This window comes from Mizuhopecten yessoensis, unplaced genomic scaffold (genome assembly GCF_002113885.1).
Source record: "Mizuhopecten yessoensis strain PY_sf001 unplaced genomic scaffold, ASM211388v2 scaffold8841, whole genome shotgun sequence".
Taxonomy (NCBI): Eukaryota; Metazoa; Mollusca; class Bivalvia; order Pectinida; family Pectinidae; genus Mizuhopecten; species Mizuhopecten yessoensis.
The window spans coordinates 229,484-257,083 of NW_018407749.1; the positions used below are offsets into that span (position 1 = coordinate 229,484).

A 27,600-nucleotide genomic window follows, 5' to 3' on the forward strand; every position below is an offset into this window, starting at 1 on the left:
GGATGTTGATATTTAGCAAGTAGCATACTTGGATGAAGGGCTATCAAGCTTTTTAATTTGAATAACCTTGACCCACTTTAAAGGTCAAATATGTGTAAACATTTAAATGTCCTTATCTTAATAAGCAAAATGATAGGGTGGTGATATTTTGCAAGTTGCATCCTGAGATGAAGGGCTATAAAATTTGTTAAACGTGATGACCTTATTGGACTTTTAAGGTCACAAGGGTGAAAAGGTTTTTCAATATTTTAACATGTTCTTTTGAATGACTTATAGTCACAAATACTGATATTTTGCCTGTAGCTTTATTTTAGATCACTTAAGTTTACAAGTGTCAGATTTAGACCAGGTGAGCGATGCAGGCCCTCTTGTTATAACAAACTAATTAACATTAGATCTTCGCATCGGTCCTGTATCAGTAAACGGGAGTGATGCGAAGATCTCATTTTAATTAGATTTTTTTTTTGTAATAACCTGGATATAAACGAATATTGACATAATTCCGGTAAGTGTAAAACATAAGAAAAACAAGGAGAAAGTAATAAGATTTTATTTACACTGTAAAATTCTTTATTAACATAATCTTTGAATGTTTATAAAATAAATATTCACATGATAAAGAAACAAAATTAACCCTCAAACAAATTGCAAAATGATCGGTCAAAAGTTTCTTAGTATTGCATACCAGATTTCAGTTGCTGAAAATAAATCGGCCTCTGATTTTTTAAGAAAATCCACTTAGCATAGATTCCAGTTTGTATATTCTGGACAATTTTCACCCATTTATTGGATGTAAAAACACCATACAGTATTTCCCCCGTTTTTGCCAAAAATAACGGATCTAGTAGAAAAACGAACTTGCCCGAACCCAGCACAGACAATTCCTGAAGATTTTCCTCAGGAAATCACTATAGGGTTAAACCCTTTCACCACTGTAGACCATAATGGGCACATCCAGATCAATGCTTTAGAGTCTTATTAAAGTTACGTAGGGGGTTAAAGGATTAAGGAAACTTTTGCGTCCAATGGAAACTTTTCGACTTGTAGGTAAATTGGATTCATTTTAAGCTAAGGAATTATCCCGAAACTGGTGTCATTTTTGTAGCTCCTATCGAAGTTAACACCAAAAAAACAAAAAACAAGAATGCCCGCTAAAACGTATTTTGTATGAAGGAACGGGGTATGGATCGGAGGGTTATCAATCATCCCATGACCGCCACACATGTATACTTCCCCGCAATGGTGAACAGAAAATTGAGGTGTCATTAACTATAACAGAAAATAAAGAATTTAAATTTAAGCCACAGATCTATGAAATAATAACATGAAGTGATAACAGAAAATACAGAATTTAAATTTAAGCCATAGATCTATGAAAAAAATGACATGAAGTGAAATCCAACACTAGTCTGTGCTGAATTATAATGATTGAAATGGTGTATTATACGTTTTGTATACTGATGGGCCAATGGCCTAAAGTTCGAATAAAAACTTGAAAACTTGAATTACAACAGTGATGTCATGATTTCATCAACTGTTTCCTTGAAAATTGTGTGCACGAAATCAATACTTACAATATGTTAGTTGGCTTAACTGACAATTTGGCAATCAATCTCACATTATCGCGTGGATAGCTTAACACATTGTTCAGTCGTTGATTTTCGTTTTGAAAGCATTCACTGGATTATGTTATACTTCATTACAAGTTCAAACTACAATTGTATGTGAAATACTTGCATTCTGCTAAATATGTTATCAAATCCAGGGACTCATTTTCAGATATCTACATAACTAATTCTTTACGAAATCAACATGTTAACAAAATGTAATTTATGCAATAGTTTGTTCTAAATGTGGTGATTTTTACTCACTTTGGAGCAGAGCAGGTAACCCCATTATTTTGGCCCCCTTTCTATGAAATGGATAGGCTTCTTGTAACTGTACTAGTATATATAAATTGCACCGTCCACATTAATATTGTAGGCAGCAAAATTGACGTCCTACAGGCATGATGGGAAAATTAGCTGGAAATGACACGGTAAATTGATGTTAGGGTGGATAAATTTGTATGTTGATACCATAACTCTGTAATGACCCTAGTACTAATTTTTATTCCAGGCCGGGTCTGACGACGCAATATATAAAACAAACACGCAGCTATAATGACCCATACCTGGTCACATTTGCAGCCATGGAGTTTATTCTCCACGTATATATACATGCAAACCGAAGTCAAAATTAGTCTATTTTTCATATACATATGATCAGAGACACTTATTACGAAAGAGAAAAATAGGAACGCATTTAATTACAAACGCAACATACTAGTATTGCTATATTTTCTCGTTCGCGATAGGTGTCCTTTGATTTGATGAAATCAATATTCGTGCACTGTTCACAGATGTATTGCCATGAGGAAGGCCGAATTCCTCCACTTTTCATATATAAATATATAAAGGTATAATTTTGTCAAAATTAGTATCATAAGCTTATAGAATTCTGTGTTAGGGTATTGAAGACATGGGGTGGACAGGAGTTTTCAGTAAAAGGCAAGAGAGACTGTCATCACCGGAACAGGACTCTTGTTACTTCCCATCAACACTTCTCTTGCCCACTGTTTTCAGCACTATATGGTTTTTAGTTAACATAAAGCCGTATCAGATTGATTATTGCTACCAAATGAAGCACTAGAATCTGCTAGTGTATATATTTAATTGCTTCCCCGACATCAGGAGGCTTACACAGGCAGGTCCACCAGCATGTTATATAGGGGCAATGCTTTTACATATCCAAGTAACTCTTCGTTTTGATGTTCATGGCTGGGATGTTCATTCCGATGGTTGATGCATCAAATCTGAAATTAAAAAAAAATAATAATAAGCGGAAAAATATCATCCGCCCAAATTACATGTAATATCATTATCTCACCTGTGTACTAAAATGGTAAGTACTGGTTCATCATTAAGATTACTTTCTGTAAGGAAAGAAGAGCATCCGTCAAAATCACATTTTATTTTATTTGCGCACCTGTGTACTGAAAAGTTATGTGCCGGTACGTCCTAAGATTACCGCCCAAATTACATTATCTGTTATTTTCTCACCTGTGTAACTTACTTCAGGACAGGTACATCATAAGGATCTCCTACTGTATCTGTCGCTGAATATTTGTCTTAAAAGAGGGAATATGGAATTTAAAACAAAAGGGAAATAGGGAATGTAATAAAAAAAAAAAGTGACTGATGCCACAAACGCTAGCCTCATTTGTCACTACACCCATGATAGTGAATTATATATGCGTATTGGCAGACTGAGATAAGTACCTGTAATTTGAAACTAGTCAGTAAGCTAAAGTGATCAGAAACTATTTCCAAAACTAGCCCAACCCAGAGTAGATACATGCATGTATCATCTGTTTGAAGCTAATTAGTGTCCTCAATACAACACGACCTCATCTATGTCCTACTACAATTGAGCAGGGTCGGTAACCTTTCTATGTGTATAGCAAGACCATTTATCAGAGTTAGATCATAGTCATCTGTTTCATGTCTGGAGATAGACGTTGGTATGTAGAGGATATGTGTAGGTAGTTACTTTTTTGTTTTATTTGTGTATACATGTGATTGTTGAAAATGGCCTTAGAGAGATGATTGTAATCGGAAAAAAAGTTATGAAGTATTCGCAGACAAGAAACACAAATATTTTTGTTTTCGCTTGATAAAAAGAGCAATATGAATGATTAATTTTCTTTGTTTCCAATAAAATTCGCAGGTTTTCCTTCTGACACTCCACCCTTAGGTTACAGCCCCCTGGTAATGAGGCGGTCGACAATGTATGGGGAAAGCACCACCAAAAAGACCAGAAAGTGGTCGCTTGTTATAGGTAGTCACTTAACACTGGTTCAGATAACATGGGGAAATAACTGCAAAAAATGACAGTTGTATCCTAACACAAATGGTCTGCAATCGAGGTCGTCCCTTAAACAGGATTTATTGTACAATCAAGACAAGTGAACAAAAGTACGAACCTATAACCGGAACCGGAAGTTGTGTGGCCTGATCTGAAGACACTACTTGGATTTCCACCTGAGCTGCTATGACCAGATTCCCTTGCTGGTCAAATGTACTAGACATGATGTTGACGTCTGACGTATGGCAGTCGGGAGTCCTAATCAAGTTGGAATAGTCCGGGACGGATATTTGTTGGGATGTTGACGGGGTCTGTGGAGCACTGGAATAATTTGGGGAATGGAAGATGAAAGTGTCATTTGTCTCCTCGTCTGAGTCAGAATCTTCATTGCTCTCATCCTGCAATGGAAAAATCGGACGATTCATCATATACGACTTGTTAAAAGTGTTTAAAATGTTGATAAACATATTAATTCTCTACTTCATGCAATATGTTAATTATTTCGATCTCATGTGCGTTTACAAGATTATAAAGCAAACGATTTATTTAAGTTTAGCATCGTTTAACCAGTTTATTACTAAGTCAAAAAACAAACTACTTTAGTAGAGTACATATGTTTCCTTGATTATAAAACGTATATTTTTATTTGACACCCTTGACACAATAAATGTTTCTATCAAATGTCAAAAGTGTCTAATGGGAAAAATAATAATAGTTTATCATCAACCAAACTTACATCGTCACTTTCTTTTTCTTGATTTTTATCTGAAACACATATAAAAGACATTGTCACACAAAGAAGGTATAAATGGATGGCGGCCATTTTGAAAATTCTCGTTAGCATATAGATAAGTTTCCTTAATTTGAATACGTTCCTGAAACCAGGTATTCCACACACAGCAATAAGATGGTAAAAACACATCATGGAGAAATATATTATGAAATATTGAATTAATTTTTCACAGTAATATAGAAACTAACACGGCTGCCTAGATGAAACACAGAGACACGACACATGGTCTATTGGTTACTGGTTGGATCGTTTTATTATCACGTATCCGGTCCTGTGACAATAAACATTAGAAGCAGTATTACCTTTAGATTCCGTTGACAATGAACTGTTCTCTCCGAAGCGAATCATTACGAATCCACAGCCGAGGTGAGGAAAGGTCCCCGACGTCGTCCCCAGAAGTTCTGTAATGATAAATGAGTAATGATGCATAAACAGAGTATTCTTATTAACGAATGACGAATTGTATTCAATTAACATTCCAACCAGAATGAACTGCTCCTCTTCTTAATAACATACCTGTATATTCCGTCTTAACACGGTTTTCGATGACGTCATCGCTGTCTTTGCTTGGCACAGGCAGACTAACATCTTTTACAACAGGCTGCACGTTTGGACTGTCCAATGCTGCATCGGAAGAATCGGAAGTGTCGATTTCCTAAAATGTTGGAAGTTAGCGGTTGCAAAAATGAAGTACATGGCAACTTTGCGACATTCTGTTTATCATATGATATAAGATAACACAACGCTAGTTTCAAGTTTGTTATATCTGAAAAATTCTGATTACAGTCTTAAACTATCGTGTAAAACCATTATATCTGTAGTAATTTACGGATAATTGGAACAAGAAAAACATGGAAATATATTTTATTATATGAAGTGTCAAGGTCTCTAAACTTTTTACAATTTCCTGAAGAAATTCAGCCCTCCGTTACCTTTTTCACATAGGGCTTCTTCCTTCGCCTAGATCGTAGACTATAGTAGGGAACTGGCTTCTTACAAGGCGTCGGACTTTCAACGCCACTATCCGCATCGGACTCAGTGCTCTGCTGTCCTGTTAATGAAGAAGAGTGTCATAATTTCACAAACTCGCATTTTGTTGTGCAGTTATAAGTGTTTATTTTCTGAAAGGAGAAATAAATAAAGGATTAATAGATAAATAAATAGATGAATAAATTAAATAGAAGAGCTTTCGCTTTGGCATATACTCGGGCTCGGTTTGTTGTTTTTAATATGTAACTAAATTTTAATTGAATAAAGTGATACGGTCTCTTACGTAGGATTCGGCTAGATGTAAACTTGACAAGTCGATAGCACAAACTTTCAATGACCGATTTCTTTTTAAATATCTTGAAATTTTGTCTTATCGGAATCATCCCTGTGTGAACATTTTTTGACGAATTTCATAAGCATACATAAATATACTCAATTAAACTTATACGTTACATTGTCGCTAAGATAATTTGTAAAATATATACGTTATATTGTCACTAAGGTAATTATAGGTACGTTACATTGTCGCTTAGGTAACTATATAAACGTTTTATTGTCACTAAGATAATTATATATACGTTATATTGTCACTAAGGTAATTATATGTACGTTACATTGTCGCTAAGGTAATTATATATACGTTATATTGTCGCTAAGGTAATTATATGTACGTAACATTGTCGCTAAGGTAATTATTGTCGCTAAGGTAATTATATATATACGTTATATTGTTGCTAAGGTAATTATTGTCGCTAAGGTAATACTATATACGCTATATTGTTGCTAAGGTAATTATATATACGTTATATTGTCACTAAGGTAATTATATATACGTTACATTGTCGCTAAGGTAATTATATATACGTTACATTGTCGCTTAGGTTATTATATATACGTTATATTGTCGCTTAGGTAATCATATATACGTTACATTGTCGCTTAGGTAATTATATATACGTTATATTGTCGCTTAGGTAATTATATATACGTTATATTGTCACTAAGGTAATTATATATACGTTACATTGTCGCTAAGGTAATTATATATACGTTACATTGTCGCTTAGGTTATTATATATACGTTATATTGTCGCTTAGGTTATCATATATACGTTACATTGTCGCTTAGGTAATTATATATACGTTATATTGTTGCTTAGGTAATTATATATACGTTATATTGTCACTAAGGTAATTATATATACCATACATTGTCGTTAAGGTAATTATATATACCATACATTGTCACTAAGTTAACTATATATACCATACATTGTCACTAAGGTAATTATATGTACCATACATTGTCACTAAGGTAATTATATATACGCTATATTGTCACTAAGGTAATTATATATACCATAAATTGTCACTAAGGTAATTATATATACCATACATTGTCGCTTAGGTAATTATATATACCATACACTGTCACTAAGGTAATTATATATACCATACATTGTCGCTTAGGTAATTATATATACCATACATTGTCACTAAGGTAATTCTATATACCATACATTGTCACTAAGGTAATTATATATACGCTATATTGTCACTAAGGTAATTATATATACCATACACTGTCACTAAGGTAATTATATATACCATACATTGTCGCTTAGGTAATTATATATACCATACACTGTCACTAAGGTAATTATATATACCATACATTGTCGCTTAGGTAATTATATATACCATACATTGTCACTAAGGTAATTCTATATACCATACATTGTCACTAAGGTAATTATATGTACGTTATATTGTCACTAAGGTAATTATATATACCATACACTGTCACTAAGGTAATCATATATACCAACCATTGTCACTAAGGTAATTATATATACCATACATTGTCGCTTAGGTAATTATATATACCATACACTGTCACTAAGGTAATCATATATACCAACCATTGTCACTAAGGTAATTATATATACCATACACTGTCACTAAGGTAATTATATATACCATACATTGTCGCTTAGGTAATTATATATACCATACACTGTCACTAAGGTAATTATATATACCATACATTGTCGCTTAGGTAATTATATATACCATACACTGTCACTAAGGTAATTATATATACCATACATTGTCGCTTAGGTAATTATATATACCATACATTGTCACTAAGGTAATTATCTATACCATACATTGTCACTAAGGTAATTATATATACCATACATTGTCGTTAAGGTAATTATATATACCATACATTGTCACTAAGGTAATTATATATACCATACACTGTCACTAAGGTAATTATATATACCATACATTGTCACTAAGGTAATCATATATACCATACATTGTCGGTTAGGTTATTATATATACCATACATTGTCACTAAGGTAATTATATATACCATACATTGTCAATAAGGTAATAATATATACCATACATTGTCACTAAGGTAATTATATATACCATACATTGTCACTGAGGTAATTATATATACGCTATATTGTCCGTTAGGAAATTATATAACCACGCTTTGAACAACTTGGTTCAAGTTTTGACATGTTTATTTCCGACGTTTATTTGCTTACTAACAAGTAGTTAAACTCGTGATCGATTTCGCCGAGATAAGTGGGATAACATCGCACAATGTATGTTATCTCGTGAATATTACTTATATAAACTGGATGTATATCAACATGCTTTAAATCGCATGCTATATCAACAGAACGACGCTGTGTGACACAATAATAATTTATCATTAATATAATGTTTGATAGGGAACTGCTAACAATTAGGGAATGATTTACACCCCCTGATATCAACTTCTCTATCAAACATTCCAAACAACAGCTTAGGTACATTGATATTAGATCGGATAAGAACGTCTATCTTATCGTGTATAAAGTTCGTAGGAACAGCGTAAAGGTAATATTCCCATTGTTAATATATAAGGATTCAACGGCATTTTTTTTCAGTTTCATGCTGGTATGGACGCAAATCGGTTACATAAATATTCAATGAAATCAATAACATACATATTCCATGAAATCGGTTACATATATTCCATGAAATCAACTTCATACATATTCTATGAAATCGATTACATGCAAACTCCATGAAATCGATTACATACATATTCCATGAAATTGATTACATATATATTCCATGAAATCGGTTACATGTATATTCCATGAAATCAATTATATACATATTCGATGAAATCAATTACATACATATTCCATGAAATCGATACCATACACTGTCACTAAGGTCGGTTACATATATTCTATGAAATCGATTACATGCAAACTCCATGAAATCGATTACATACATATTCCATGAAATCGGTTACATATATTCCATGAAATCAACTACATACATATTCTATGAAATCGATTACATGCAAACTCCATGAAATCGATAACATATATATTCTATGAAATTGATTACATATATATTCCATGAAATCGGTTACATACGTATTCCACGAAATCGATGACATATATTCTATGAAATCGGTTACATACGTATTCCATGAAATCGGTTCCATATATATTCGATGAAATCGGTTACATATTACATAAATATTCAATGAAATCAATAACATACATATTTCATGAAATCGGTTACATACGTATTCCATGAAATCGGTAACCTATATATTCCATGAAATCTGTTACATACATATTCCACGAAACCGATTACATATATTCTATTAAATCGATTACATACATTCTATGAAATCGGTTACATACGTATTCCATGAAATCGGTAACCTATATATTCCATGAAATTGGTTACATATATATTCCGTGAAATCGGTTACATATATTCCATGAAATAAACTACATACAGATTCTATGAAATCGATTACATGCATATTCCATGAAATCGGTAACCTATATATTCCATGAAATCTGTTACATACATATTCCATGATACATATTCCATGAAATAGGTTAAATATATATTCGATGAAATCGATTACATACATATTCGATGACATCGAATACATATATATTCCATGGAATCGGTTACATGTATATTCCATGATATCAATTATATACATATTCGATGAAATCAATTACCTACATATTCCATGAAATCAATTACAGACATATTCCATGAAATCGATTACATATATATGCGATGACATCGATTACATGTATATTCCATGAAATCGGTAACATATATATTCCATGACATCGGTTACATATATATTCGATTACATCGATTACATATATAGTCCATGAAATCGGTTACACACATATTCCATGATACATATTCCATGAAATCGGTTAGATACATATTCCACGAAACCGATTACATATATTCTATTAAATCGATTACATACATTCTATGAAATCGGTTACATCCATATTCTATGAAATCGGTTACATACAGATTCCACGAAATCGATTACATATATTTTATGAAATCGATTACATCCAAACTCCATGAAATCGATAACATATATATTCCATGAAATCTGTTACATACATATTCCATTAAATCGGTTACATATATATTCCGTGAAATCGGTTACATATTACATAAATATTCAATGAAATCAATAACATACATATTTCATGAAATCGGTTACATGTATATTCAATGAAATCAATAACATACATATTCCATGACATCGAATACATATATATTCCATGGAATCGGTTACATGTATATTCCATGATATCAATTATATACATATTCGATGAAATCAATTACATACATATTCCATTAAATCGGTTACATATATTCCATGAAATAAACTACATACAGATTCTATGAAATCGATTACATAAATATTCCATGAAATCAATTATATACATATTCCATGAAAACGGTTACATACATATTCCATGACATCGAATACATATATATTCCATGAAATCAATTATAGACATATTCCATGAAATCGATTACAGACATATTCCACGAAATCGATTACATATATTTTATGAAATCGATTACATCCAAACTCCATGAAATCGATAACATATATATTCCATGACATCGATTACATACATATTCCATTAAATCGGTTACATATATTCCATGAAATCGATTACATATATATTCTATGAAATCGGTTACATCCATATTCCATGAAATCGGTTACATACATATTCCACGAAATCGATTACATATATTCTATGAAATCGATTACATACATATTCCATGAAATCGGTTACATATATATTCCATGAAATCGGTTACATACATATTCCATGACATCGATTACATATATATTCCATGAAATCGATTACAGACATATTCCATGAAATCGATTACATATATATTCTATGAAATCGATTACATACATATTCCATGAAATCGATTACATATATTCTATGAAATCGATTACATACATATTCCATGAAATCGGTTACATATATTCTATGAAATCGATTACATACATATTCCATGACATCGATAACATATATATTCCATGACATCGATTACATATATATTCCATGAAATCGGTTACAGACATATTCCATGAAATCGATTACATATATATTCGATGGAATCGGTTACACACATATTCCATGAAACCAAAATATGTATGTTACCGATTTGCGTTCTTACCGGCATGAACATCTAAATTTAAAGTAATTATTAACATAAATACAGAAATTCCCTTATATCTTCTAATGTCGTGTCTATGTCGTCAGTGCAAACGACATTCAGCCTGGAACAACATAACGTCATCAAAATGTTTGCTTTTACGGCTGTCTCATGTTATTCGAGGCGGGAGGGAAAACCTCGAAAGGACGCTGATCCAATGGCGCACATAGAGTTATGAACGCAATTTCTTACGATAATGATTATCGAGGAACTTGCAGTGGAAGTGTAATATATTGTCTTTTCTCTGCCTTTTCACAGCATAAGATTCTTCATAGGCTCTTTCAAATAAACTTTTCAAACTACATGCCTATGACAACTGAAGAAAATGACAGTTGGTATCTGTTTAGTTTCTCTTTAAAATTTAACCCCAATTCAAATATCTGGCCATTTTAAAAGTAAAATATAAGTAAAAATAACATCATGTAAAATACTTTTCACCTATAGAGCATTCGTCATCAATCGTACTTACTTGGTCTGAATACAAATTGAAACAACATCCTATGAAAACTTTTGATTTCCTCTATCAAACACGAGACACCATTCATACTTACTGGGCCTTTTAAGTGGTTTCTTCTTTTCCTCGAGAAATTTGAACACTCGGTAGGCATTGTTGCCCCTTGTTGTACCCTCTGTTTTAACTTCTTCAACGTCCCCAAGACTATGCAGCGCACACCGGAAGTTCGCCTTCCATCTTTTAGGGTTCGGAGATTGGTCTTTCCTGTGCCGACCTGTTGATTAAAAAACACATGGTAACGTAAAAAATGTTTCCTCATAATGAAGTGTTCATGGGTTCATCTTCTTTCATTCGTGCTAGGGTCCACTCCTTAAGTATATATATAAGTACTTCATGTAGCGCCAGTAGCCTTCCCTTATATCCCTTCGAAACAGATCTAAATATTCGCTGTATCCTAGAATCTTAGGTGAATAAGCATAATGGACATGTTTGCATAACTAATGTATTAAGAATAACCAATTATTTATTATATATTTGTAGTTAGATACATATTCTCGATGATACTGTTCATATATGGTGATATACTCTCTGATTCATGAAAAAGTAAATACATGAAGCATGATCCCCCAGATATTAATATGTTTCTATCCGGTTTCTGTGCTAATTTTATATTATCTGACCACCCTGTATAACGGAGCCCAATAACCCAGCAGAACAGGTTGGAGCGTTAGACGACTTCGTTGCTTGGATATATTTGTGTGGAAAGCGTAAAGGGTATTCCTTGTTATTGGTGATTTCTAAACAAGCACAGTTAAAGCTGTTATAATGTCTCAATATTATTCTGTGAAACAGAATATGTTAACCTACCAACATACCAATATCTATTTCAGCAACTCCGAACAATATCATTAACGTTTGGCCAATTACGGTTAAATCCCATCTCAGTGTAGGTACTGGTGTACAACACGTTCGAACATGAATCATTCAAAGTACACATACTGTCCTGGTCTCTTGTCACCTGTTGATTCTCCAGCGTTTTACTTTATACGCCGGATAAAGTATTGCTATTATTATGGAAATCAACTGTTATGTTTACGCTGTCAAAACTTGAGACATCAAATTAAAAACCATAAATCCAAATTGGAGGTTATAAAATGTTCATCGAGGGGTGTATATACTCCTGATCTACATTTATTTTACTACCTCTTTCCGCCTATCACGGTTAAAGAAGTTTGACAAGCTCTTCATTACATTGAACATTACGGCTTTATATCATCTTAGACGATCCTTAGTAATTTATTGACCTCGATAGTTCAGACACCAAATTAAAGTTACTAAACCACAAATGTTGATGAGATTGATTTATCAAGCCTGCAATGTACACCGTTTTTTTATAACCTCAATGTAATGGTCACGTGAAGGGGTCAACGTTCGGTCTTTGAAAACAACTTCTGAGTATAATTAGCCACTGTTAACGTTTGCATCATCACAAAACATGAATTTTTTTTAAAAACTTACGGTTTTGTATTGATACCAACGTTTACAGTGGCCAATACAGGTATATCATAAGGTCTTCCTTAGGATGGAGAATCAATATAATCCATCTTTAAGTGAACGATTACACGGAGGCTGGTCCTCCGTTTCGGAAAGGTGCAATTGCGTATAACAATATATTTTTCAATATCATTGTGTAGCTACAATACAAATAACCTGTTTTGTCATCCAGTCCTAGATATTTTGATGCTGAAGGGAGTTACGGCACTTTTTTACGATTTTCAGTCGTAAAATAAGAACAACAAAATGTGTGCAAGAGAGAATGCTCCATTTTAAAACAAGGCTTGTTAAACAGGTGGATGCTAGCTGGTTGTTACCGAAGATTTCCCGACAGCACTTTTATATTAATTTTAAGCTGTATGTTTTTATGTAAGAGAGAATGCTCGTAGAAAAATGTTGATAATTTTAAAACAAGGCTTGTTAAACAGGTGGATGATAGCTGGTTGTTACCGAAGATTTCCCGACAGCACTTTTATATTAATTTTAAGCTGTATGTTTTTATGTAAGAGAGAATGCTCGTAGAAAAATGTTGATAATTTTAAAATAAGGACTGTGAAACAGGTGGATAATTGATGGTTGTTACCGAAGATTTTGAGACAGCACCTTGGTTTTTATTAAGCTATATTATTAGTATAATTATGTAAAAATCATGTGTTTTTATCAATGTACTTTCTGAAAATGTCATTTGTTTCACATTTTTTAATAGAACATTACACAGTTACATAGGTCATTGTTTTTTTTAAATAATCACGTTAAAACTGAGTACCATTCTGTTGTATTTTGTCATATGTTTCTGGCAGTTATAGGCTTTCACTTTAACAATCAATTATCATGAAGAGATTTTCAGATAGGAAGTGAACGATATCCAGCAACTACGTTTACAAAATCCAAGTTGTTGTCTCGGGATGGTTGTGGGTATAACTGGTAATTGATGTACTTTTTTGTTTTGTTGAAAATGCAATGTATCGAGATTGTAGATTAAATTGTTTAAGTATAAATTACCGAAAAAATGTATGACGGATTGAAAAATCTTCTTTAAACAAAACTTAAACCTCTTCCTAACTAAAATGTATGATGTTAGCCAGGTCAGTATATTTATATACTATTTTGATACTAGAGTAATTCTATGTTAACAGAATTATAATGTCTTTTTATTTAAATACTATATAAATACAGATTCAATGCTATGAATTTGTATTCACAAATCCAAATATTTGATATTTATTTCAATACATTATATGACAAAATGTTTTGTTCGTAAAACAAAATGTTGATTTATTAGACCATAGTTCACAGTAAATTATTTAATATGCTTTAGTGTATTCACAACAGCAAAATAAAATAAATTATAGATTTTGTTACGCTCAAAGTAATGAAAGATATTGACTGAAAGAGAAATGTGCGGTAAGTAAATACACATCATAGACGTGTATAAAATAATTTGATAATTTCAACATATCCATTAATGGAACAGGTACAACCAAAGCAATGCAAGACACTTTATACTGTAATTAAAAAATGACATCCATCCAAAAGAAAATATTACGACCGATATCACGTTTTGATGAGTATATCTGAACATGGATAAATCGATTCAAAACTGTTTAGAAATTATATATTTAGAGAAATCAAGTTTAATTTTCTTTATGGTGGTCAATATTGAAATTAATATCGGGTTCATATGAAGTTTAAGTTATTAATTAAGCTGAAATTTTACCAAATCATCAACACACAAGAGCATAATCGGGACAAATAAGTCGACACGCATAAAATAACGAGAACCGCAAAGATAGCAAAATAAAATTAGATACATTATGAACCCCACAAAAACGGATGTGAAATCAGGGAGATGTTCATTTCAAATAAAGTTTGGCACATTTCTGAAAGAAATACACACATTGAACCAACGAAAAATCACTATTTAATTCATGTTTTCTTGGAAACGTTCAAGTACACAACTGTGCTTTCACAAATGTTTAAACATCCAAAATACATAAATATAATAACAACTACCAACTGTTTCGGTAATGTACCGATTCAGCATCACTGACGTTTAAAAGGTCAACTAAATAGGAACAGTTTGTGTTGTTTTATTCTGCTGTAGATTTCGTGCTGTTTGAGATATGATTGTCAAAACATGCAAACGTTTTTCTGGAAAATATTTCATTTTCTAACCAGGGTCAAACGATATTTGCAATTTTAGTAGTACAAACTCTATGAAACAGGAACCATCAATTCTACAATGTTCACATTGCTTTCCTGTAGTTATTTATGCAAATCAATGACTGTTCATGGCGGATAAATTGTTTTATAACGTCGAATGCCGAATCAATCTTTCACAGAACATGCATAATTTATGATGCATAAATGATACACTTATGTAAATCTGTTACCTTACATCATTAACAGAATTGAGTTATATAGCTTAAGGGGCAGGGACTAGGAAAAAGTTTGTTTATATCTGTTGAAAGTAGAAAAGATTTCGGGGGAAAGCAGTGAAAATATGGTGTATGTAACTTACATGCCCAATATTGATACTTTATTAATTCATTTTCAACAGGTGGTTTTCAATATATCATATCCACCATACTCAATAAAAATGCTTTCAATTAATTAATTATTTTTTATTAAAGTATTTTAAAATGTCAAAACATTCTTCGCCGAGAGGCATGGCAGTATAATATTTCAAACAGTTTGGAAATATTTCCTATCTTCAAATATATATAATATATATACTCATTCACGTAGACTTTATATGCTAAATAAACACATTTTACCATGCACAAAACACAATAACATGTAACAAGAAATACAGCGAGGAATTCAGGTAAATTATTTCTAGTTTACAATGTTGACTTTAAAACGTTGTAATATGCCAAGGTAATTAGATTTAACATGTTAATCTTTATTACATATATTTTAAAAATGCAAAACACTTTTTTTGTTTTAAGGTTTTATTTTGATTTTTTTCTGAGTGAGAATGAATCATGCTGACATGTCAACAAACTGCACAGTAATTCAATAATAAAACATTGAATTAATGACACGAAGATTTATTTTAAAAGCGGTAGGTTAATGAGATTAATGTAAAAATTAGGCTCTTGGAAGTAAATATTGAAATACGATCTAATACATAAACACTTGTCAAAGTTTTTGAAGTAAGCTGTATTTGTTTCTCTGAGTACACTAGTCTTTAAAACGTGTTTAAACAATGTGATATTGAAGTGAGCCAAACAGTGTTTTACAACCAAAAAGTTAGGTAATAGTATTTTAATAAACAAATATTTGTCTTTTAAATAATGCGATGTTGGTTTGTGCCAAACACTTCCAAATGGATTTAATAACGAACGAGGGAAAAAAAATAATAATTGAAAAAACAAGCAAAGACAAAAAACATACGAATACTGAATATATAAACACATATTTTAAAACTGACAGAAAGAAAAAGGAAAAAAATCCAAAAGTATTAGGATATGCTTTCTAAAAATATAACTATAAACACTGATGTTTGTGTGGGCCTCATATTACCCAAACCTGGCATCCTAGAAGAAGGAATAAAAACTATTCACGAAGAAGATTTCTCTACATCTGTACATTTATTTAATTTCGAACAGATTATGTTATAAAAAGAGTACAAAGGGATTAGAGAAAAACTTGTGTAAAATATCGTACATATACAAATGTACATAGGTTAAGAGGAAATCAAATACTAAGGGTTAAACGACATGTTATATTAATTCATATTGCTCTCTCTCTGTGGAAAAAGTATGCGATATTTTTAACAACAGCTAAGGATCAAATTCAGAAAGTTGTTAGAAGAGAGTAGGTAGGTAGGGTTCGATACGAACTCTTGGTCCTGCTTGATCAGACTTATATCCTCAGGAAATGCAGTCCATACTGATACAAAAATTAAATGATATCAAAGATTTTTCGCACTCGGTTTTTGATATATGGTATAACCTGTATTTATTTTCTAACAAGCATAGATTAATCAACAATATTAATACGACCCCGAAGCTTTATTTTGTTACAAACTCTGAATTTTCAATCAATACAGTTGAATAGTCCTATTCACTCATACATTTACATTGTAGTATTAGTCCATATCATATTTATTAGTTTATAGTTAATATGTTAAACAGCATCAAATCTTTGACAATGTAACACAATTTCATTAAGTATAACAATTATGACCTGGCCTCGAAACAAGAAAAAACCCACCAGTCGGATTTTTTAATGATCACATTTCCTGAAATTTACTTGAAATGATAAAACCACATCACATCTTGTTTGAACACAGTTCATAAACTGCGTTAAATCGAACTCAAGAACGTAAGAGGGGAAACGTAAAATTTACGAACGGTAGGACTTTTCTTACAGTTAAGATGTTTTGTGTTAACAATGTGACAAGTTGTTTACACTCGCAAACATAGACGGGAAACAATGAGGTTATGGGGAAATATAAATAATAATTCTCACCTGCAAATCACATTATTAATGACAATGTTACAATCCATGCTACCTTGACTTATATGCGTGCAAGCCTGTAGCACCTTTGTTTTAATACTGAATATGTTCTAATACTAAATGCATAACAGCATTTTCTAAAGTGAAAATAGATTTCACGGAAATTTGTGATTTCTGAGAAACAGAAACTAGGTCGGCTATAAATGATTTTAGAAAATATTTCGACGATGATCTTAAGTAGACAGAAGCGATTTTCGAAAAGTGTTATATTATTTCAAGCTTAATGAAAACCTAACTGTGTACGTCTCAGTGTAAAATTTTATAAATTCTGTATAAATCTTTACAAATTCTATGTTAATGATTCTGTGCAAAACCGAAATCATGGAAATATTACTTAGAATTCAAGTTGATATAAGATATTATTTAAAACGAAATATTTACTAAACACATATAATTCGTTTTTAACCTCAAGTTAAGACACATAGAATCCAAGGATAACAGTGTCAGTACAAAATATACATTTTAGTGATTGATATTATGCACCTAAAACTACAACCATACTAATGCATTACATGTTATGTGAACTAAAAATAGACTTATTTTTTGATAGTGTTTAAGCTTAACATAATGATGCCAACATTTTAATCCAAAACAAAATTAATATTTTTGATTAGAATCAGTCGATAACAGCAGATTTTGGAAATAGTTCCCACATGCACTTGTGTACATCTCTGCATGAAATTCTGTGTATTTGTTAAATCTTACAGCTATCGGATGTATTGATTTTATATATTTTAATATTCCATGACAAATTTTGTTTATTAACAAATTAATTAGATAACTTATATTAAATATACTAATGGTCAAATTATAAAGTTTTAAATGCATTTTTAGTACTGAAAGTCAGTGCAACATAACAATTATTTCTTCATGATATTAAATCCGCATATTTTGCATAATAACACTCCCAAATGTTGTTTGTTATATTTTCCTATAAAAATTACTGGATTAAGTCTGACTATGAGCATGAATTGGTAACTAATTTTATATCATTTAGCCAGTTTTTTTCCCCACCCACTATTGACCTTGATTTAAATAGATATTTATCAATTCACTATGGTACCCAATCTTAAGATGGATTTTTCATTATAAATAGCCTTCAGCTCCAAACCAGAAGAAGGAATATGCTTTAACATCAGCATAACAAAATCAGTATTAACTTTTTTATCTTTAAAAAAAAATGAGTAATATTTTCATGTTTGTATTTTGATAAAGGGTCAGATTGACTAGAAAATTTGACAAATTTTATTTGGGTGTCAGCCTAGAGGCTGGCGGTACATATGATCTGGATGTATGTGCTTTAGCCTGCGTCCAGTATTATTAAAATATCATTATTATTATTATTATTGCCACAGTGACCATAACATGTGCTTCTTTGCTTACATTTGTTTATACACGGTTATACATTTAAATCTATTAAAAACAACACCCATTCCTTTCTGCCTGGAATATATTGTTTGTACTGGTGCACATTAAATTAAATATAATAAAAACGAAAAGATTTCCTTTGAATTTGTTGCAATCAGGTTTTGTTTTTTTGTTGGATTTTTAAAAAAAAAAATATTTGAATATTATGTTCTCCATAAAAAGAAGAGACAACGCTTGTGCGCAAGATATGTGCATATGATAAATAAATAAATGAAAAAAAAAATCAACACACAAAGATAAAATCTTAATGCATAACATCAACAAGGCAAAGAGAAGACCCGACACGGTAAGATATTTGTACCTGTATGGATGGCATAAAGCTCGAAGACATTGGCGTCTTTGTTGATATTCCAGCCATTTCTGGCCCCATGCTTCCAGTTGATCCTAAATGTGCTCTGGTCCCGATCCTCCCAGATTAACCCGTCTGTCTTTTTTTTATTGAGTAATTCAATGAGCCAGGGACGCATCTTCTGTCGCTCCACAGGACGCTTTCCCCTAGTGCTGGGTTCAAGCTCTAAAGTTGTCATGTTTTTTTTGTAAAATCTGCAAAACAATATAACTAGTGTTATGATCAGAGTGACACACACTTAAGCTTGGCTATCATACATATATAGAACATATTAAGTCAACCCAGGAAATCAAATATTGTCTACAGTAATATCCACCGGCAAAACTTCCACCACCAACCAATGTTTATAGCTACAAACATTACTATACACTATCATTAGATAGATATGGAGGAAAGTTTTATACATTTAGTTGCAATATCATAACTATAGTTGTGAGGTGTTCATTGTTATGAGGTCCGTATTGACCAATATACCACTGACCACTGCCCATTCAGCTGATTAGCCCTACCTGTTTACCCTCGAACACGCGCATACCAGACTGACTCGTATACAACATGTACGGCGGCTCTTATTTACATTGGTATCGTATTTCCGTGTATGTATGGAAATCAATACGGGACCTATATCATTTTATCACATACATGTATACTACGTTTATGATATGAAATAAGTTCGAGCGCTATTTTCAATTGGTTGTATTTCTGCAAATTCAGATAAATCTGAAAGTATTCCACATGTTAATCACGCAAGGGCAAAATATACCACACAATAGCCAAGTAGGAGCCTAAGGTCAATACTAATGGAACAACAACCGGAATTGAGAAAACAACGAAACAAAAGGGAAGACATCATGAAACACCAAGACAAAACAATGTGTTTCAGAAGTGTGAGCGTTTCCTGTTCCATGTAAGGCACCCTTCAAACTTTCTTCCATAAAATCTAGGAAATTATGTTCGCCAATTATAAAATGCATAGAGAACATATGTTAAATCATGGCAGAAACTAGAATTCCATAAATGACACTAAAATGTCTTTCGTGTTAAATTGTTCCTCTCGAATACACAAACATTTGAAATTCGAAGACAAAAGTGCCTTACTAAAAGTTTAGTATGCTAATGCCGAAATCCAAATACACAGATTACATTAGTGTTTGGTTCAAGAATGACAAAAGATATCATACAAAACAACAGTTGAGTAAACTTGTGAATGTAAAATTATAGAATAAATTCATTTGATAGAATATATGTGTTAATTGATTCATTGAACTATGGACTCTATGGACATTAAATCACCACGATTTATTTTTTTATTTTTGCTGTTGCAAACGATTTAATCTCGATGAGACTTTGCAAATCTGACTCTTTTCATGTTTAGATGTTTGTGAAGGTAACTTGCGACTTTACTTATATCGAAATTGATACACAAATTTGTTTATGTAAAAAATACACGACATCTGTTATTAAATTATATTAATTTGCAGAATTTTAACGTAACTGTTATTGATTTATTTAAACTAAGGACAGATGGTGCAATTGTGCACGTATGATCGCTATGAACTGCCATACTATTTTCTCTGCACGCCATCTTGGAAGTCACGAGTAAACATCAGTTAACCGAGATTATCGAAATAATATTATCTGTGATAAAATATGTATGTCCTTATGACCAAAACACTGATACCCGATTATTTATAACCATAACAAAATATGGATAAGACTTATTTTAGTAATTATATTTCAATATTTACTCCCTGGTTTCTTAATGGGATTTCCTTTCCATTTTTAATGTCATTTCTATTTTGATAATATGTTATTATTATTTTTCAAGCAACCCTTCATTGTTCATTTATGTTAGGTGTATCTAGGAAACAATCATTATTTAATAACCTAAATCAAGAGTGGTGACTTAGAGAAGCATATCTCGTCGAAGCAGCTGTTGGCCATAAATCGCCGCCAGATTGATTAGTTTTGCCGTTAGATATTTTTATTCCCATGACAAAATGTAAAGAGTGTTAAACAAAAGGAATGTCGGGCAAAATTCAGGTTTAAATTTTCATGAAAAATATACGCGAAATGATACTACGACAATTACCACATTAGTGAACGTAAATACTAGTAACGCTTTGGTTTTGTAAGTGACATATTCTTTTTCAAAATGTCCTAAGTTAAAACATAAAAATCGATCACATAGCAACATGTGCCCGAGGAAACACCAAAACAGAAGGCATGACCTCATGTACCGGAGGTGAATCCCTGTGTTCACGAAGATTTAGTGTTTTCTTCACCATGTTAAATTGTTTCTCGTTAAATTGAATATTGTGCAGGATTTATCATGTAGGTTATCTGTTGTTTCATTTGAAATTAATTATACAATAGGGATATCAAGGAGACAAAATTCTTAACTTAATATGAGATAATGTGGCTGTAAACTGATGGTCAGTCACATGATGCTGTAAATATACTGTCCAAAAATGCTAAGCTAAGTTTTTAATCCTATAATATCACAGGTCGACATTTTGCTGCATTCATGTGACTTCATCAAAAATAGTCAAGAAAAGGCGAGATATGGATACAAAAGTCACGTAGCACCACTAAAAAATGGCCCCGTAATGGTCCCAATGAAGGTCTATTTCTTGAAATACACAGAAGGTTTTCCTTACTTGATATGCATATTGGACAACTTTTTATATGCGACATAAAAACTTTTTTCCCAGCATTTTGATCAAATTAACAAGGCACTTAAAATAAACCAATCTGTGGCGAAATATGGACACCAGATCTTTATTAAAAATTAACCATCATTTATATTATCAACATTTTCACACAATCAGAGATTTTTGACAAAAACAATTCTTTCCTGTTGATGTTATACGTATTTACGAGTATTCGCACTCATGACCATATAAGGAAATCTGACGAATCAGTGAATACAAAATTATGATAGTTTTAAATACAAAGCACTTTCTTGTTAACATTGAAATTTCCGTTTCGCAAAACAATTTCTTACAAAGAAATTAAACATGTTTCTAGAGACAAACATTATTGATCTGCATTGAAATTGCGCCAATTCAAGTCAAAATTCTGAAATGCCACTTTCCGCATTCATTTTTTTTATAAAACTGATAACTTCTTTTATATGACACTTCCTTGTGAAACAAAACCCATATTAATACTAACTTCACATTACTGTGATTTTTTTTTGATTTTTTTTATTAATATTTTCAATTTTCTTATAAATTTCGACAGTGTGCTTTCGACCTTAATATAGCTACTTTTTCACATATGCTCACGAAAGGTGGGGTAAACAGCTAAGAAAAATTAGTCTTGATTCCAGTTTAGATTGTTTTACTTCGTGTGTATAAGTGTATAAAAAAGCTTTAGAGTTTGTGGCTTAAAATCAGAAAAGAAATATTTTCATAAAAATTGAAGGACAAATAGGACCTCCTAGGTTAACACCTCCGACACTGTAAAAGTCCTGCTACAAAGTTCTTAATCTGTCAAATGGTAAAAGTGTTCGTTACTGTTATTTGTCATGAGGCAGAGTAGTACAATTCAATTATCATTTTGAAACAAAATAAGTGGGATTTTTTTGTTGAACAAAATATTTTCGCTTTAACATTTTATTCAGAAAAAATGTGAAGATGGAATACGCCATAAAACACCTTCCAATTTGTACAGTTATACTTACCTAGATCCATCGGATAGGAAGTTTTAAAGAAGTTGGACAATATCAAAATAGCAACATGTGGAATTTCAAACATATGAAAAACGGGTATATTTGTCATTAGGTGAATTAGAGAGAAATAAAATGTTGTTTGAACCTGTTTTCGTTAAATAAACAATTTGTTTTGAGAATCAAGTGGAACAGAATCTTGCTATCTAAACTGAAGCTTGCTAACGAAAACCTTATCAAATCTGTAGGAGGAACCTTGTATTGATGCGAGACATTGATACGTCATGCATAATACCTTATAATTAATACGGACATGGGGAATGAGACAAGGATACCACATGGTGCTACATGATTCTTGTGACCCTGGTGCAAGATTATGGAATGACCGAGTGAGTGACAGGTTATAAGGACAACAAACACATATTTTTAAACATGAATTTATGTACATTCCAAAAATGTGTTCAAAAAAATATTATATATATATATGGGAAAATTGTGGCTGAACAAATACAAGTGCCAAATTCAATTTTCAATTACGAAAAAGTATATCCTTTTGCAGAAAATACCTTCCTGGATGTTCATTTCTTTTTAATACCGATGAAGAGCACTTGTATTGTATATACCCAGTATTGTATATGCCCAGTATTGAATATGTCCAGTAGTGTTTATGGCCAGTATTGTACCAGTATTGTATATACCCAGTATTGTATATGCCCAGTATTGTTTATGCCCAGTATTGTATATGCCAAGTATTGTTTATGCCCAGTATTGTATATGCCCAGTATTGTAAATGCCCAGTATTGTATATGCCCAGTATTGTTTATGCCCAGTATTGTTTATGCCCAGTATTGTATATGCCCAGTATTGTTTATGCCCAGTATTTTATATGCCCAGTATTGTTTATGCCCAGTATTGTATATGCCCAGTACTGTATATGCCAAGTATTGTTTTAAATTAAAAAGAAGGCAGTAGATATGAATTTATGACTGAAAAAATGAATAGTTTTGTCTTCTTTTGAAAAATTACTGTATTTCTGCTTACAACAATTTCGTATTTTATTGATTTTCATAATTGTGTTTAAATGTATAACGGACTTTATTTTATCTACAGCTACTGATTTTATTAATATGTCTCTATTTAGGGTAGTAAAAAACTTCAAGGAATTGAAATAGAAGCCGAATATTTACCCGAACTGTTCTACCTTAAATATTTATCTACTTTTCAATGTTATTATTTTCAATTCAAAATACGCCACTTTGGACCCATACAAACTATGATAACCTTCGAAACCGAAACGTGCATTATTACAGAGTCCAAATTACTACCAGTTGTCATACTCAGGGGAAAAGCAAACGAATAAGCATTATAATCAAATATAGATTTAAAAAGGATGGTATGGCAGACCGTACGTACCGCTGGAGGACCAAGTATGTACAAAAGCCAGCAACAATTGTTTTCTTTTAGATTATGACTTTTAAAATGATCTTTGTTTCTCTATTTTCATCGAGTCGATGCCGAGTAACAAAACATTTAACACTTTAGACAAGTGCAGCAAAGATTGATATATCAAAAACTGTCAAATATGTCTAATGAAAACTTGCGGTATCTGCTGCGGATAGGGCGTTACTTACATAAGATAATATTTACATTGGATTTTATTACTTTTAATTGTAGGAAAATAAATTACTTTGTATCAGTGGACGACTACGGGACAAACTTGGCTTCACTTAATTTTTAATAACTCGGAATTTTCTTACCTTAATGCTGAATTCATTTTTAGCTCAAATTAATTCATATTTATGACCAAACTGAAATATTTTTAGTAAGCCAACTAGTACCTGGGCACATTTTACTTTTAATATAACCGTTTTATCGTGCAAGTTATTTAATGCAAGATGGTGTTTGACACCTGAAATATTATGTTTTATTTTTGAACTTTGTAACACTATTCATACTGTGTGTATACTGGAACACTAATAAATGTTTAATAACATACGATCCGTTACAATTTGTTCAAGACAGGGATGGAAAGGGTGGTACCCGTGTCTTATCACGCTTAACGAAATTTAATTTTAACCTTTCTCTGAGTTTTTTTGAATTTGTACACAAAAGAGAAGGTCAAAACACGCCTCCCTGTAGACCACGGTTATTTAATTCATGATTTGAATCGACTTCGAGTCAGTACCTGGCGACGGCCCCACGTGGGTCTTGGACCCATGACCAAGTGGTGGAGGAATAGTGATAGTAGACAGACAGACATCTTAACCACTCGGTCACCACCCCTTTAATCCATTTACCCATGAAATATTATAATGAACTATTCCAACCTTTCAATAGGAGGAGTTGAAATGTGTCTTCATGGTTTAATGAGTTAATTCATGAAATGTAAAGACAAAATGGACCACCCTAGAGAACACTTGTAAACACAGGTGAAGTGGAGCTTGTCTCATACTTTAACTTCTTACACGTACATGTACATACGCATAGTCATGAATCCATAATTGTTGTTCTTCATCTTTGAAACAAAATACAATGAAGGTTACCAAAATGTTCGAAAGCACATAACAGTCATATTGGTTGTTAAGAAAATTATATTTGAAACTATTGCTAAGAGAACGAATCTCGTAATATTCCATTCCAAACGATAATTATAAAAACACGGCTTCATTTAATTGCTAATGTCAATAAACTGTTATCCATATCAAAATGAACAATATATGCTAAAAAGCAATTAAAATTTGCAGTTTTGTTTCCGGTATTACTTGGTCCAGTTGAGCACGTGTAAATTGAATAGATGGCTAGAAAGCTTTCCCTTAGACAAGTATATGTGTACATAATTACTGGTACATGTTCATCTCTAACCAAATAAATGAGAAATCTTAAAAGTTTATCTACTGGAAATCAAGATGTTCTTCGATAGTCATTTGATGGTCACCTGCCCGACCACATGGGGTTTCTCCGGGTTCTCCGGTTTCCTCCCACAATGAGACTCCCCGCGCGCTAACATCCGGGTCAACAAGATTAAATTATACAAATTTAGATAAGCTGTTTCATAATTGTTGTAAACTAAATATAGTTTATATTACAGTTTATTATTATGTTCATTTGACGAAATTGAACACGAAACATCTGAATAAATATTTACGATCGCTAGACTATGCAGAACCAAACTAAACGGTGATTTGAAAAATACGACGATTATATCTAAAAGCCTACGTTAAGTAATGTAATCGATTAATAGCCGAAGGATCGATTGGTTTATAAGTGGCGTGCAGGGAGCTGGTACACGCTGTATATAAAAGCAAAACGCACCTTACTCAATCTGCACTATTAATCAAAATAACTGATCAATGCACCACACTTTAAAAGTTGAAAACAAGCGCCACATACAACACAAACAAACACAAACAATAAAATTATAACAATCGTAGTTCCTCCCGTTTTAACCTCTTGTTAGCCTATATGACTATAGCATTCTTTTTTTTAAATCTGACACTGTGTATATATCAATTCACATAATGCTACAACCCTTCATATGTCTGTAACCATCAATATTGATGATTTATTTTTATTTGCCATTTTTTTGCCAGATAAATGTTGACTTCAGATAATATTTAATTCACACTGCCTATTCAGATATTCACCATAATTAGGGAAAGCCCGTCTGAACGCTCGGTGATGCGATATATTTCTGTTTCTATTGAATTGTCATCGTGGTTTTGTCATCAAATCACTTATGTAACTACAAATATGCAAAATACAAATGACATCCTCCCAGTGTAAGTTAGCAACTGTAGAAAAATACCCTATGGATCACAGGGGTTCGTTATAAATGTCTGAAATACACATGCTTATCCCTGTGTATGGATTGACATTGCAGTAATGATATCAACAATATGTATTATGCATTGAAAATTTAACAAATTATACTTAGAAATGTTAGGAAGTTTCTTGTCAACATATACAAGACACATCATATGCATGCACCACTGTCAATAAGTATCCTTACCTGGTCAGTACTGTTACAGATGAACTACCCACCAGAAATAGTTGCCTCTGTATATATTTTGTACTGCAAAAATCAGCGCGCGCTTGGAGTTCTCTCCCCTTTTCCGAGAAAACGTCTCTATTTTTAGATCCTTCAGCTTTCAAAATGCAGTAGGAATGATTTTTGTAAGCAGGCCTGTTTACAGGAAGTGCGTATCGCTAGGTGGTCGTCTGGTAAACACGATGTGCCCTAATGATTTACACATATACAGACCATTGTCGAGTGCAATATACATGCTTCATTATTCAGCACAATTACATCCAAGTTT

At 32.2% G+C, this 27,600-nt stretch overlaps 1 protein-coding gene across 2 annotated transcripts; it reads right to left on the minus strand.

Annotated features, from left to right (window-relative positions):
• Positions 1-557: 557 nt before the first annotated feature.
• LOC110456753 (interferon regulatory factor 1-like) lies at positions 558-27,600 on the minus strand. Of its 2 annotated transcripts, none has more exons than XM_021507696.1 (9): positions 27,294-27,600; positions 19,564-19,805; positions 11,851-12,027; positions 5,632-5,750; positions 5,216-5,354; positions 5,002-5,100; positions 4,643-4,671; positions 4,025-4,304; positions 558-2,854 (listed from the first exon to the last, which is right to left on the minus strand). In XM_021507696.1, exons 2-9 carry the CDS (start codon positions 19,787-19,789, stop codon positions 2,829-2,831), a joined length of 1,095 nt encoding a protein of 364 aa, XP_021363371.1. In that variant the 5' UTR covers positions 19,790-19,805; positions 27,294-27,600; the 3' UTR covers positions 558-2,828. The 2 variants fall into 2 exon arrangements, with proteins under 2 accessions (XP_021363371.1, XP_021363372.1); XM_021507697.1 differs by lacking the exon at positions 27,294-27,600 and adding an exon at positions 20,121-20,204.